Raw genomic sequence first — 13,417 nt, 5'->3', positions numbered from 1 at the left:
CTAAGTGGCAAAGCTTCATCAACCCCCCAGGAGTCAGTGTCTGGATGGAGCTTCATCAGGTGGGTTGGGAAGGCCCACAGTGTTGCTGGCACCTACTGACATTTAAACTCAAAGGTGCACTGAATGGTTTGGAAACTCACACCAGGAAGGTCTGAGTGCCTGTGTGTGCTTACCTCTCTGGCAAGTTATGATCTTCCTCTGTACCTGGAGCCACAGGTCATTGAGTTGGTCGACGTGCCAGTACTTCAGGAACACTTTGTGGAATCCCACCTATAACATGAACAGCAGGGTCACATTTCCCAGCAAGAAGGGATGGCAGGGAAATGGTCAGGCAGGAGGGTTTTAGGGCAAAGAACTGGAAATTACAAATAACAAAATTAACCAGGTGTATTCATTTCTTACTTTATTTCATTAAAATTTAAGGCAATTTGTTTCAGGCCATACATTGGCTGTGTGTGTATCATCAACAGTCAGTGTGTGAAAACACTATATACTGCTGACACAGTGGCTGCTCGAGGGAGTTGGCCTTGACTCTGTGTAAGGGTAGTAGTGTTCCCAGTGAACCGTCCCATGCCAGGGCCCCTCATCTCTCAGGGGTGGCTCTCATTTCATACTCTTCGTACCCACAGCTGGGAAGAAGAACACAACAGCAGCACGAAAGACCTCAACCCCACAAAGAAACCAAGACCAAACAAACATGGAGTCACTATTGTGTCATGTGACCTTTCCCCCATAGCATTGTGTATTTCTATGCATGCAGTATTCATGTTTCTGTAGTTATTATAGTAGTTTGAAAGTGATTGGCCTCCATAAGCTCATAGGTAATGGTGCTACTGGGAGGTGTGGTCTTGTTGGAGTAAGTATGTCCCTTTTGGAGGAAGCATGTCACTGTGGAGTGGGCTTTGAGGTCTCATATGTGCTCAAGCTATGCCCAGTAGCCCAGACCACTTTCTGTTGCCTTTGCAACATGGGGTAAAATTCTCAGCTCCTCCAGCACTATGCCTGCCATACTCTCAGGTACCGCCCTCTCTGCCACGATGATTAATATACTAAACCTCTGAAACGGTAAGCCTCAATTAAATGTTTTCTTTTATAAGAGTTTCCATGGTTACAGTGTCTATTCACAGGAATAGAAACCCTGACGAAGACAGTTACTGAACTTCATTCAGCACAATAGAAAAAAAAAAAAAAAAGAACCCACAAAGTAATTCTTGAGCACCTGTTTTATAGATGTGTCCACAAACAGTAGTTGTGCCATGGATCTGACTTGCCACCATTGTGCTTTATAAAAGATTCCAGCATTACATCAAAAACTTCTGTGGAAAGCACTAGAGCCCAATATCTAAGCTTATCCAACTCTACCACTGGCATGTACTACCATTGATAAAAACAGCTGCTGCAAAAACGTCTTAAAGCCAGAATGGCAGGCAACAGCCATGCAATTTTAAAATGAATTCACTGTATGCACTTCTTGTGTAAGAAACCACAGAGTGGAGGAGTGTGTGAGGGTGGTCGTTCACAAAGCACATTTTCGGAGCCATCTGAGGACGCAGATCCTGGGTGCTACTGCTGTGTCCTAGCAGGAAGTTTGCAGTACCGTTCTGCTATATAACAGATATCAAACAACTGCCTCAGCAATTTTCATAATCATGAACTTGGCACTTGAGACAATGATCATTAACATAAGAAGACTAATGTGTGTGCTTCCAAGCATGAATAGGGGACATAAAGGTGACAGCAGCCCAGTCTACACCATACATCATGGCCACACTAGAGGCTGGCACTAGAGTCCATACCATTAGGTATTGGAAGCATTTATGGGTCACATATTGTCTTCAGAATGTTTGGCCAGAGGCTTTTTTGTGCCTTTTCCCCTAGTAACACTACACACATCTGGTGGATTCCAGGTTTCCATTGAAGTCTTCCCTAACTGTGGCCCATTGTTTGACTGGATGACAGTTTGTACAAAATATGACCCTGAGCTTGTTTCCTGTCACCTGGGATGATCAGGCAGGTCAGCAGAGAGACCTCTGGGCTCCCTTCCTAACAGTTCTTGGGTTGAGAAGCCACACATCTTACTTTTTTTCCCCCCAGTCATTTGGAATCTGAGAGAGTCACACAGGGAGGCAGCTTCTAAGCAGTGTCCATTCCCCCCACCCCCTTGTTAAACTGCAATTCTCTTTCCTTCACCATGTCCCATAATTCATGGTCTTTTTATCCTTCTAACTGCAGACTTACTTTGGTAGTGGGCATGAAGAATACTTGGCCCAGTCTCTGAGCTCTGCAGGAGAAGTCTATGAGATGGGCATGGGGAAGAAGGAAGCTACTTCCCTCTGCGTCCCAGTCTCTGGGACTCAACTCATGGTGGGAAATTGAACCCCAAACAAGACAGGAAATCCCCATCCCAAACAACACACAATGGAAGAAGCTTGAAATCCGAGAGAGACCTAGTGCATGGAAGCAGAACATGTGGAGACAATCAGGGAAAGAAAGAGGGAATTCTAACTCCTGCCTTCACAGGATCATGGGCAAGAGGCAGCTGGAGATGAGCTGGCTTCTATTTCCACAATCCATTCAAGAATCCAGAAAAGTGTGTGTGTGTGTGTGTGTGTGTGTGTGTGTGTGTGTGTGTGTGTGTTTGAAATCTGTGCTAGAAGGTTAGAGACAAGTGTAAATTTTGCAAAATAATTTTGGGGCTTTAGATTGAATTTTATAGTTCATTAAAAAAGTCTAGACCATGAATTGTCTTTATGAGTTTGTGCGTATGTAGGTGAGCAAACAGTGCAGATCTATGGATCATTTGGGCTTGGAAAGATTCTGCATTTGATGCTGGTCTGCTGGCCAACTCTCAGTCACCCTTCACAACTGACATCAGGGCTCATTTCCACAGTCAGATTAAAAATCACCTTTCCACTTCCAATGGGGATTTGGTGCCTCCATTTCAAACCTCAGGGACCCAATGGCCAACTCTTCATTCTTATATTAATGAGTACCATGGTTACATCTTCTAAAGGACAGAGATTCACATTCTTGAAGCACAAAGCATTAGGGATGTGGAAGAGGACCAAGTCAGATTAGAAGGAGAAGAAAACAGATGAAGAATTGTAAAGGTTTTGTGTAAGGTGGGTCATGAAAAAAAAAAAAAATAGAGATTGCCTTTGGGCTGTAAACAAGTCCTGAAAGAAACTAAGAACTCAAATCAGGCCCTGAAATCTTCCAGCTCGAATGGTGGAGTCCAAAGGGTGATAGAACGAACCCACATGTACAGATGGAAGTCTGAACTCATATGTAAATAGCCTATGATGATGAGGACAAGATCTTTGTGAAATGGCCAAGTTCTTACCTTCATTCTATTAGAAAGCTTTGAAAAATCCCCCATTCAAAGACTTGGGCAGTCTACAGATTTCCAGAGGACAGAGGACTTTGTAATATTCTGTCAAGTACTGGGCATGGTCTACAGATAACCAAAGATAGTGGACCTGACATTATTTTGTGCTATATAATTAATTTGTGAAGTAGGACTATTGGAGATGTTCTTTGGAAGTCTCAATATTTGTATGACTTTGATAGTCTCTTTGAGTTTTCATAAAAAATAAGTGTCTAAAGTTGTCCATCCCCAAGGGATACCATACAACACTCTGGGTAACACAGGATGTTTTGGCATGTGAACACACAGTGTGATATTTAAATCAGGGCATTCTTATTTTCCCAGGTGTTTATTATTTCTCAGATCCTCTCTTCTGATCTAACAAAATCACTGTGTACAGTCAGTCACTCTGCTGTGTTCCAGAATACCACCTCTCCTCTCTTTTTTTCCTATCTGTTTAGTCTGTCTTCAAAAGATGCTACATTTGCACCAAGTCCTTCTCTAGCAAATGGAATTGGTATGTTTTCAGCATTCTAGAGTTCTTCCAGGGGCACTGTTGAGAATTTAGCCTCTTGCTTTTCATGATTCCAGGGATTAACAAGGTCAGAAGCCTAAAGGCACCCAGCAGGGAAACTTAGACAAGATACCTTGAGTCAGGAAAGCCAGGTATGTACATGGCCAGTACAAGTAAATACCACTACTGACTGTGGAACAGTACCAGCCCAGACTGCCATAGCTGTCCTAGCAAATGGCTGCAGAGGTGTTTGGCATTGAATCTTAAGTCAAGACTTAACAGATTTCAGTTCAGGGACTCAGATCCCTGTGGTGGGTGGTCTGGTCACACTCTGGGCTACAGGGTTGTTTCTCACTAATGAGACACGAGGAGAGGAGAGCTTGGAGGTCCCTTTGTGCACTCCGAGAGGCACAGCACTCTTATCTGAGACTACTGCTCATGTCACCCTGATCCCTGTAAGATCAAGTCATCTGTGAATCACACTGTCAGGAAGCTCCTCAGAAAAACATTAGGATATTTTTGCTTGGAAGTGACAGATTTTAAAGAATTAAACAAGATTGTCATTGATGACTTGCAAATTATTGTTCCAGTTTTTGGGGACTTTTTCAGAAATGTGGGCTGTGGAGACAGATAAACACAGGAACAGAGGTTGGTGGGGTGTAGGTGGCATGGGGGCTGGATTAATATGGGGGTAACAAGGAATCCTGTGAAACTCTCCTTGTTCCTTGAGGGCAATTTTTAGGAGCACAGTGTCTCTGGCAGTACCTTTGAAATAGATCTTATGGAGGAAAAATATGTAACTATTATCCCTGGATAATTCAAGTGAGTCACACTTTTCTCTGCTTTAGTGAAATGAAGAAAATGCATATGGAGCTAATTTTTTGGTTTGGTTTTTTTCAAGACAGGGCATCTCTGTAGCTGTTGAGCCTGTCCTGGAACTTGCTCTGTAGACCAGGCTGGCTGAGGAGAACTCACAGAGATCTACCTGCCTGTGTCTCCCAAGTGCTGGGATTAAAAGTGTCCACTACCACCACCCTGAGAGGAGTTAATCTTACAGTATAGAAAGTTGTATCACCATGAGGGAGGGCCTACGCCCTACCCCAAATGATATAACAGTCTTTGATGATTCCCCCAAGGAAGGCCTCACCCTCTCTGGAGAGTGGATGGGGGTGGGATGGGGGGGTCATGGGGGAAATAGGAGGATGGGAGGGAGAGGGAACTGGGATTGATATGTAAAATAAGATTGTTTCTAATTTAAATAAAAACATATATATATATATATATATATATATATATATATATATATATATATATATGAAAGCTGTATCACCCCTTGCATGTCCACGGACCCCTGTGAACCTGAACAAGACAAATCCATTGTCCGAATTCCAAGTGTGGGCTAATTTAATCTGCTCACATGGTGTACCCAATAATACAGTAAGTAACTGCCCCTCTTGTGGGCAGGAGGAAAAGGATGCTTGAAGGGTTCTAGTTACACATAGGTGATATAGAAAGATTGTTTGGCAATGGCACTATGAAGGAAATGTTCCTCCTGAGGGCAATAATAGGGCCACTGTACACATAGCGAAAGAGGGGCTGCCTTAAACCATGTATGCTCAGCCTGCAGATCTTACCTAACTGAACCTCTGTTTCACATGGAGAGGGAGAGATGAACGATGGACAGAGGTGGTGCTTTTCTGGGCCCCAGAGCAGAACCTCCAGATTCTTTTACATCAAGTGACTGAAATTGCAGGATGCTTATTCATCTCTTGGGCATCTTGATATGTGGGTCCTAGTTCTTCAGGTTGAGACAGGGCCTATGACTTCATGTCTCTACAAGCTGGAGGCCACCATGATCTGGGTCTGCTGGCTGCATACTACATGCTGTGTTGTCAGATTCTAGTCACTCTTTAAGCTTTCTTCTGCCACAGGCTCTGTGGCCCCATCTTCTGTCTACCACCTCCATACCTCCATTTCAGGGTCAACCACCTGATATCCTGTACCCCCAGCATTCTGCAGAGCAGTCTTCTAATGTCTATATTCCTCGGTGAGTTATTTACCCTACAGCTTCCATCACAGATGACTCGCACATCGGCAGCTTGGTGCAGTGGCTGAGTGTGGGCCTAGGGGACCTGTTGCCCAAGCACACAAGGACTTCTGTGTTTCTAGACAGGACTCTCCTAAGTGTGCTCTTCTGCCAATGAGTTCCTCCCCTAAACTTGCACCTTTGTGAGAGCAAGGGCCTTGTTACTGGATGTCCTGAAGTGCTTCAATCCCAAGATATATACAAACGTCATTCCTCCCACATGATTTCTATCCATCCACACACACACACCCTTTCTTTTCTGAGATCGCAGACATCATCAACAACTCATATCCAAAGGCAGAAGCACAAGGTGTATCTGAACTTGTTCACAGCTTTCTTTTAGGTCCATTTGATGGCTAGTAGTTAGAAAAACTCAACTACTTAGATGAAATAATTCATCTAAAATAAACCTTGGTTTAAATTGTGTGCTTTACTTTATAAAATATGTATGATGTCATTCAAAAACAAAGACAGCACACCTCACACTCCCAAGGCCACTCTTACTAGAATAGAATGTCTGAGACCCCTCCTTCACCTCACTCCATCTCCATGCTCGGTCAGCTTGCTCTTGGAGTCATCTTGAGTACTAACTACCTTTGACACATTCATCTTTGGCTGTTCCACGTAGGCTACAAGCCAGCATGCAAACTCTTGAATTTTGCCTTCAGAGTCCTCTGTAGCATGGTTATTTATCTCTGGGAGTGAGCTTTTTCTCCTCCTGAGGAAGAAAGGCTATATACTATCATTTCAGCTTCCCACTCAACGCTTCTGAAGCAGTGAGCTGATGTGAGGAATCTTTATATACCAGCAGGGGCGGACGCTTAGACACACAGCCCTTACTGAATGATTCACTGCTCGTGTTAGTGTTATGTTCAGTAATGTCTCTATTTCTATGTCTATAATTATTGGGATGTGCTATTTGTATAGATTATATTTTAATGAGAAATATCGGAGATGAGTTTCTTCACTTCAAATGAAACGATTTTTTTTTCATTATTACTGACCAGAATCAACCTTTAGATTTTCTAATTTCTTTTGACCTAAAACCATACACTATTTTAGTAATTACACCATGTTTCATGATATTATAAAAAAAAAAATCCAGTTGCATTAAAAGATTCCAGAAAGTGTCCTGGTATCTTCTGAAGTCCCCAGTGATGCCAATTTGTTCCTGGATGAAACGTATTGCTCCTCTGTTCTGATACAAACAATATGATCTCTTTTCCCCACGTTCCAATGCCTTCAGAGCCCCCAGTTGAGCTTGTTTTTCTTCCTGAGGATCTGAGAATGTCATTGTGCTCCTGTAAAATGCTGTTCTATTTTTACTATGCAAAGCAGCTTCTGTGCCTACTAGGGCAACTCCTCCCAGCAGGGTGCCCTCCAGAGCCACAGAGTCCATCACTGTGTGCCAGCTCCCTTGGCTCTCTCCAAACCCTACAACTTTTGGTACCTGGAACCATCCATTGCCCCCCTGGCAGCCCTTCCTAGCTCTTTTTCATTCATAGTACAAAGGTATTAGCTTGTACATTTCCCTTGACTGTCCTATACAGAGTCTTCTGACATTCTCCACCTGTATGCCCTACATATGCACACACACACACACACACACACACACACACACACACACACACACGTGCATGCACACACACTCGCACATGCATATGCACCTCTTGTGATCACTTCTGGGACCACTCAGCAAGTAGAATATGGCCGTCATCTTCAGATGCCCTCGTAAATGACTACTGCTCTCAGCCCCTTCTTGATGGCCCTACTTGCACAGTTTTCTTCCTTGATGCTTTGCTTGGCTCCTTTGAGGGACAGCTATTATTTTAATAATTCATATAAGCATAAATATACATTAATTACACTATGAAAAACTCAACACGTTACATTTTCATGGTAGCTTTGAAAAATCTATTAACAGAAAGGTTTTTATGTACAGTCTGATTGTGAATGTCTGAATGTACTTTTTAAACATGCTTGCCGATAAATTTATACAAAATGCAAGTTCTCTTTGTTATAAATAGACCGTTCTTGAAGTTTCACTCCAACTCAGAAAAGACAATCACAACTACACACATCTTATGGAGTACTTTATAGTGTGGTGTCCAAAGAAGATAGTTTGACTTGAATTTCTTGTAACTGTATGTTAGAAAAATTAACTACTCTTACCTAGAATAGAAGGGTCTGGAGAGCAGGCAGTGATTAATTGAACTACTATTTTGAACCCACTAGTGGATTAGTCACTGTGTGATCCCTTATATTATTTCATTATAGAAATCATATCAATATAGCCAAGAGTGCTCATAAAGATACCCCATACCCAGAGACACACATTGTCAAGAGTCAGGCAAGGCCGTGACCCCAAAATGGTAGAGGACAGCACACCAGATCTAGTGTTCATTTGGGGAGCATGCTTAACCTTTGAAACAAAGGTCTAAATGACGTGGATAATGGCTACCTCCCCTGAGGAAGGTGTCTGTCATGGTCAATAGCGGCCATGATGGCCCCAGAGTGGGACACTACTGTAGCTGCTGGAGTCGCTGGGCTGTGTGTACAACTTTGTGAATGTGAGCTGGTTCGTAGAACCTGCTGTCATTCTGCCACTGTGAACTTTGATGCTTGTTTCACTTCTCAAAACACAAATATCCCTGACACTTCTTCCTGGCATCTGATCTGATATTGTTCACAATTTCAGATATTCAAATCTACTCATATTGGTTTCTGATTTTTCCAAACTGGCCAGATGATATTCTGGTATTAAAGGCTCTCCTCTTACGTCTGTAACTTCAGAGGTGTGCATACTGCAGGATGCAGCCCTTTGGTCCCTGCCCTGTCCCTCCTGCTGTCTCTTTCTAGACACCACTGCCCCTCGCCTGCTCCTGGCAGAAGCATTTGTTTGCTTCCTGGCTTCTTAGTCCCAGTCTTGTTCCTACTTAAGCACACTGACAGCCCCAGACAGAGCACATCACCAGCTTCCCTGGCCCGGTACCTTCACCTCGCCTCTCATCACCGGAGCTTCAGCTGTCATGCAACTTAGCCAATTGTGTGTGGCCACCTTCACACCAAGGTGTCAGCTCACTCCCCCCTCTGCCCTCCTACCCTGCCCCATCTCAGCCCTAAGACCCCAGTGGCCTTGGAACTGTACGGAAACTCTTTCCTGACTGATACTGCCCCATCTAAGCTGAGCCTCTTTAATCTGCTGGCACGGTGTTCTTGTCTGTCTCCAACTGTGGCTCTGACTATGTACGTTGTTCAACCATCTGTCTCTTCACTACCACCCTGTAAGCCAATGGCCCCTCCTAAAGGACTTCCTGACTTCCTTTTCAGGCATGAAAAATCAAGGACACGCGTCACTTTATAACAGTGTTGATTTCTGCATGTACCAGGTGTGCAGGTGTGTAAGTGTTTTTTCATCACGGGAAAGGAAGGAACGAGACTTGAACACGCAGTGATTCTAGCTAAAGTACTGTTTTGGGGGATTCACTTAAGTCTCTAGTGTTGATTTTTTTCAACACTTAATTTCAGAGAAAGAGAAGTAATATAAAAAAAATCACTTTATAGGCTATTTTCTGGCTCACAGTTACAGGTGATTTATGAAGTGCTCCTGGAGTGATAAAATAAAGGTTATAAGCCATTAATTTATTGTGCTAATAAGAGCCAAGGGCCCCACCACCACCACCTCGCCTTAAGACATGTGTTTTTTAATGGTACAGTGAAAACCTTAATGGTATCTTTGTCCCTCCTTTCATTGTCTTCTCCCTGCTGCGCTAGTTTAGATGAATGAAATAATAAATCCGTCATCCGGCTGATTTTATTTAATGTTATGGTAAATGCTCATCTTGTTCTCAGCACGGCATGGCTGAATTCTCTAAAATCATGTGTTTCACAGACATAGAATGAAATGTAAGTTGCTTAAGAAGGGGGGTGACAGAAAAATGATGACTCTGGAGGTTTTTTGTTGTGGTTAGTGGGAAAGTGTATTTCACCAGGATTCAGGGTTTGTATGGATTAGCACAGTTCTCAGTCCTCATCAAAGGGTCTTCTTTGTGTGATGGGTGGCAGCTAACACAGACACACCTGGTAACAGTGCAGAACAAACATGATTTTGGAGTGCTCTGCCACAAATGGGATGCTAGATTACAGCCCTCCCCAAGGCTTAGGGACCATCATAGGAGAGGAAAGGGGATACTGCCAGAGTCAGACATCAGGAAAACTGGACAAACTGTCTTCTGAACAGGGCAGGACCACTTCACTCACAAACTCACAGCAGCTGTGCTTGCCAGTGCACCACCTGAAGACCAGCCAATCCCGACACAAGAACCCACCCCTGCTGAAAACTACTGGCAGGTGCTGGCTCCTAGGGGTAGCACAGTCTGTTTTCTTTAAGGTCAGAACAATGTGCACTGGAATCAGTGCACAATGAAAAGAAAAAAGAAAATAAAAGAAAAGAGGGCATGAAGTTGGGATGTGGTGAGGGCTGGAGGGGGGGTTTGGGAGCATCTGGGAGGAGTTAGGGGAGGAGTTGGGGGATCAAACATATTATATACATGCATGAAATTCTTAAAGTATTAATACCATATTAAACTTTTAAAAATAATTTAAGGATTTGGTTTCCGAGTGCATTTTATTGTTTTCTAAGTCTCTCAGTCTCTGTTTCTCCCTTTCACACACACACATACACACACTCATGAGTGGGCACACACAAGTGGGCATACACACATGTGTGCATACACTCACACACATGCACACACATGTGCACACATACACACACTCACACAACCAGGAGCAGGCACACAGGAGTGGGCATACATACATGCATGCCCACACTCACACATACATGCACACACACACACACACACACAAATACACACACATACACACACACACACCAGTTTCCCATCTCAGCATGCAGTTGAGGTGAAGCTGAAGCCCCCCAATTCCATTTTCACTTCTGTCTGCATGATCCTGAGGAGGCTCCAAGAGCACCCTATCTCCAATCATCTTCCAGTAGGATGACACACTGGTTCTGAGGCTGAGCTCTAAAAGCCTGCTACCTCTGGAGAAAACATCCCAGGACCTGTTTCAGGGATGTACTGGATGCCCCTTCCCTCCTTCTACCTAAACTGTCAGAAATCTTCACACAACACTCCTTCTTAGAGACAGAGACCCGGCCCGAGAAGCAGCAAGACCACCCCAGTCCAAATCCCCGTGGCTCTCAGTGCCTGCTCTAGGGCCTTGCAGCCTGGAACACTCCAACAGATAGATATGTTTCTCCATCCACCATCCCTCCAGATGGCAGAGAAATGAATATAGCATTCAAATAACCACACAGAAGAAAGCTTCCTATAACCAGTTGATGCATATGAAACGTGTGAAAGTCAGATTATAACACTTATCTTTCCACTTAGAATTAGTTTCAGAGGTTTTCACTTTTCAGAAATAAAAAAGCAAGTAAAATAAGAATATTCCACAGGGGCCTAATGTCTGCTGAAGGAGCATCTGCCCAGAGGTGTGTGTAACTGGAGATTTATCTCATGAAATTTATCTACATGAAATTTATCTTAAAGTAACACTGAATTAAAAGTGAACGTATTGAGACAAATAAAAAATATAATAACAATAATATTACAAATTGTAGATGGTTCAATGACTCATTTTAAACTATGACTTAATTAAATCTACTTTGGTGTACCCCACACACATATGAACTAATTCATGGACTCTTTGTTTATTCAAGAAAAGTACATCTACTGAGAAGAAGAAATCAACATTATGGAGACAGCCCTGCAGCCCTGGATAATCTACTCAGACCCAGACCATTTCTGGGAACTTCCTCTCCTCTTTTATCAAAGACACTAGTACTCAAATTCTGTCTTGTATCTCTGAGTAGTTTCTCTCTCTCTCTCTCTCTCTCTCTCTCTCTCTCTCTCTCTCTCTCTCTCTCTCTCTTTCACACACACACACACACACACACGTTATCTATGATTCATGTGTGTATATATTCCTGAGTGTATGCATGTATGTATGTGTCTGTGTATATATGTGTGTATGTATGATGGTGCACCACACTTGTGCTGTGCTCACAGAAGCCAGAAGAGGATGTCAGAAGCCCTGGAGCTGGAGTTATAGGAAGTTGTGTGATGCCTGATGTGGGTGCCAGGAGCCAAGCTTGAGTCTTTTGCAAAAGCAATAGTTCCGTGTGTGTGTGTGTGTGTGTGTGTGTGTGTATGTATGTGTGTGTGTGTGTGTGTGTGTGTATATATATATATATATATATATATATATATATATACTCATATTTGACTTTATTTTTATTTTATGTCTATAGCATTTTGCCTGTCCATGAGTCTGGTGCTCACAGGGATGAGAAGAAGGTATTAGATCCTCTGAAAATGGAGTTAGCGATGGTTGTGAGCCACCATCTGGATGTGGAGAATTGGAAGAGCAGTAAGTGCTTTTAACTGCTGAGCCCAGAAGTTCTCTGTGGTTTGTGAACATGATTTTCTGTGTTAAACATGAACAGGAAACCACCAACAAGAAGTTTCCCTCCCACTTTGTCCTGATTTTCTTCCCCTTTCTTTGAAATAAAGCCACATTATGTAAGGGCAGGGATTCTGAGTATTCAGGGGACAGTTTGCTAGAACAGGCACTTTACCAGTCACACTGTGAAAGAAAGCTAGAACACTTCAGGTGCAGTAAGGGTAAATTCGTGAAAGACACAATGGGAACTACAGACTGGAAAACAAACCCTATGGAGGAAAACTGTGCAACCTACAGTTTTTGAAATAGTTTGGTCTTATTTACAATAAATAGTCTATGTCGAAACTATACTTAGGTAACATTTACACATTGTATAGTCATTTTTCATGACAGACTTGGTGAGTCAATAGGGTCAATATATTTCTTTCTTTCTTTTTCATCATCATCTTTTTCTCCTTTTTATTTTTTTGTTTTTGTTTTTGTTTGTTTTATTTTGTTTTTTGAGACAGGGTTTCTCTGTATTGTTTTGGAATTTGTCCTGGAACTAGCTCTGTAGACCAGGCTGGCCTTGAACTCATAGCCTTCTGAGTGCTGGGATTAAAGGCATGCACCACCAACACCTGGCTTCTTTCTTTTTTAAAATAATTCTTTCTTTTCTTTTTTTTTTTTTTAAGTGTGCATTGGTGTAGTGGTGTCAGATCCCCTGGGACTGTATTTGCAGCAGTTGTGAGCTGCCATGTGGGTGCTGGGAATCGAATCCAGGTCCTCTGGAAAAGCAGCCAGTGCTCTTAACCACTGAGCCATCTCTCCAGCCCTTCAATATATTTCTTATAAGCATAAGCAGAGCAAAATCCCACTTGGCTCTCCTCTCAGACAGCCTTCTAAATAATGTTGACTGGTTTTCTGCATGACCCAGTTTGACAATTCACAGTTCTTGTGTGTCTATGTAAAGCACCCGGCATGTACT

The 13,417-nt window shown here is 42.9% G+C and overlaps 1 protein-coding gene across 1 annotated transcript in view; it reads right to left on the bottom strand.

Moving 5' to 3' along the window:
* The window catches only part of Myo16 (myosin XVI), a 335,766-nt gene that overhangs the window by 67,119 nt on the left and 255,230 nt on the right, over positions 1-13,417 (bottom strand). Inside the window, exon 29 of the mRNA XM_051181974.1 lies at positions 174-270. Coding sequence (XP_051037931.1) covers positions 174-270 — 97 coding nt within the window. The remainder of the gene's footprint in view (positions 1-173; positions 271-13,417) is intronic.

The sequence above is a fragment of the Phodopus roborovskii genome, unplaced genomic scaffold, assembly GCF_943737965.1.
Source record: "Phodopus roborovskii unplaced genomic scaffold, PHOROB, whole genome shotgun sequence".
NCBI classification, from domain to species: Eukaryota; Metazoa; Chordata; class Mammalia; order Rodentia; family Cricetidae; genus Phodopus; species Phodopus roborovskii.
This window is presented reverse-complemented; position numbering and strand designations above follow the sequence as displayed.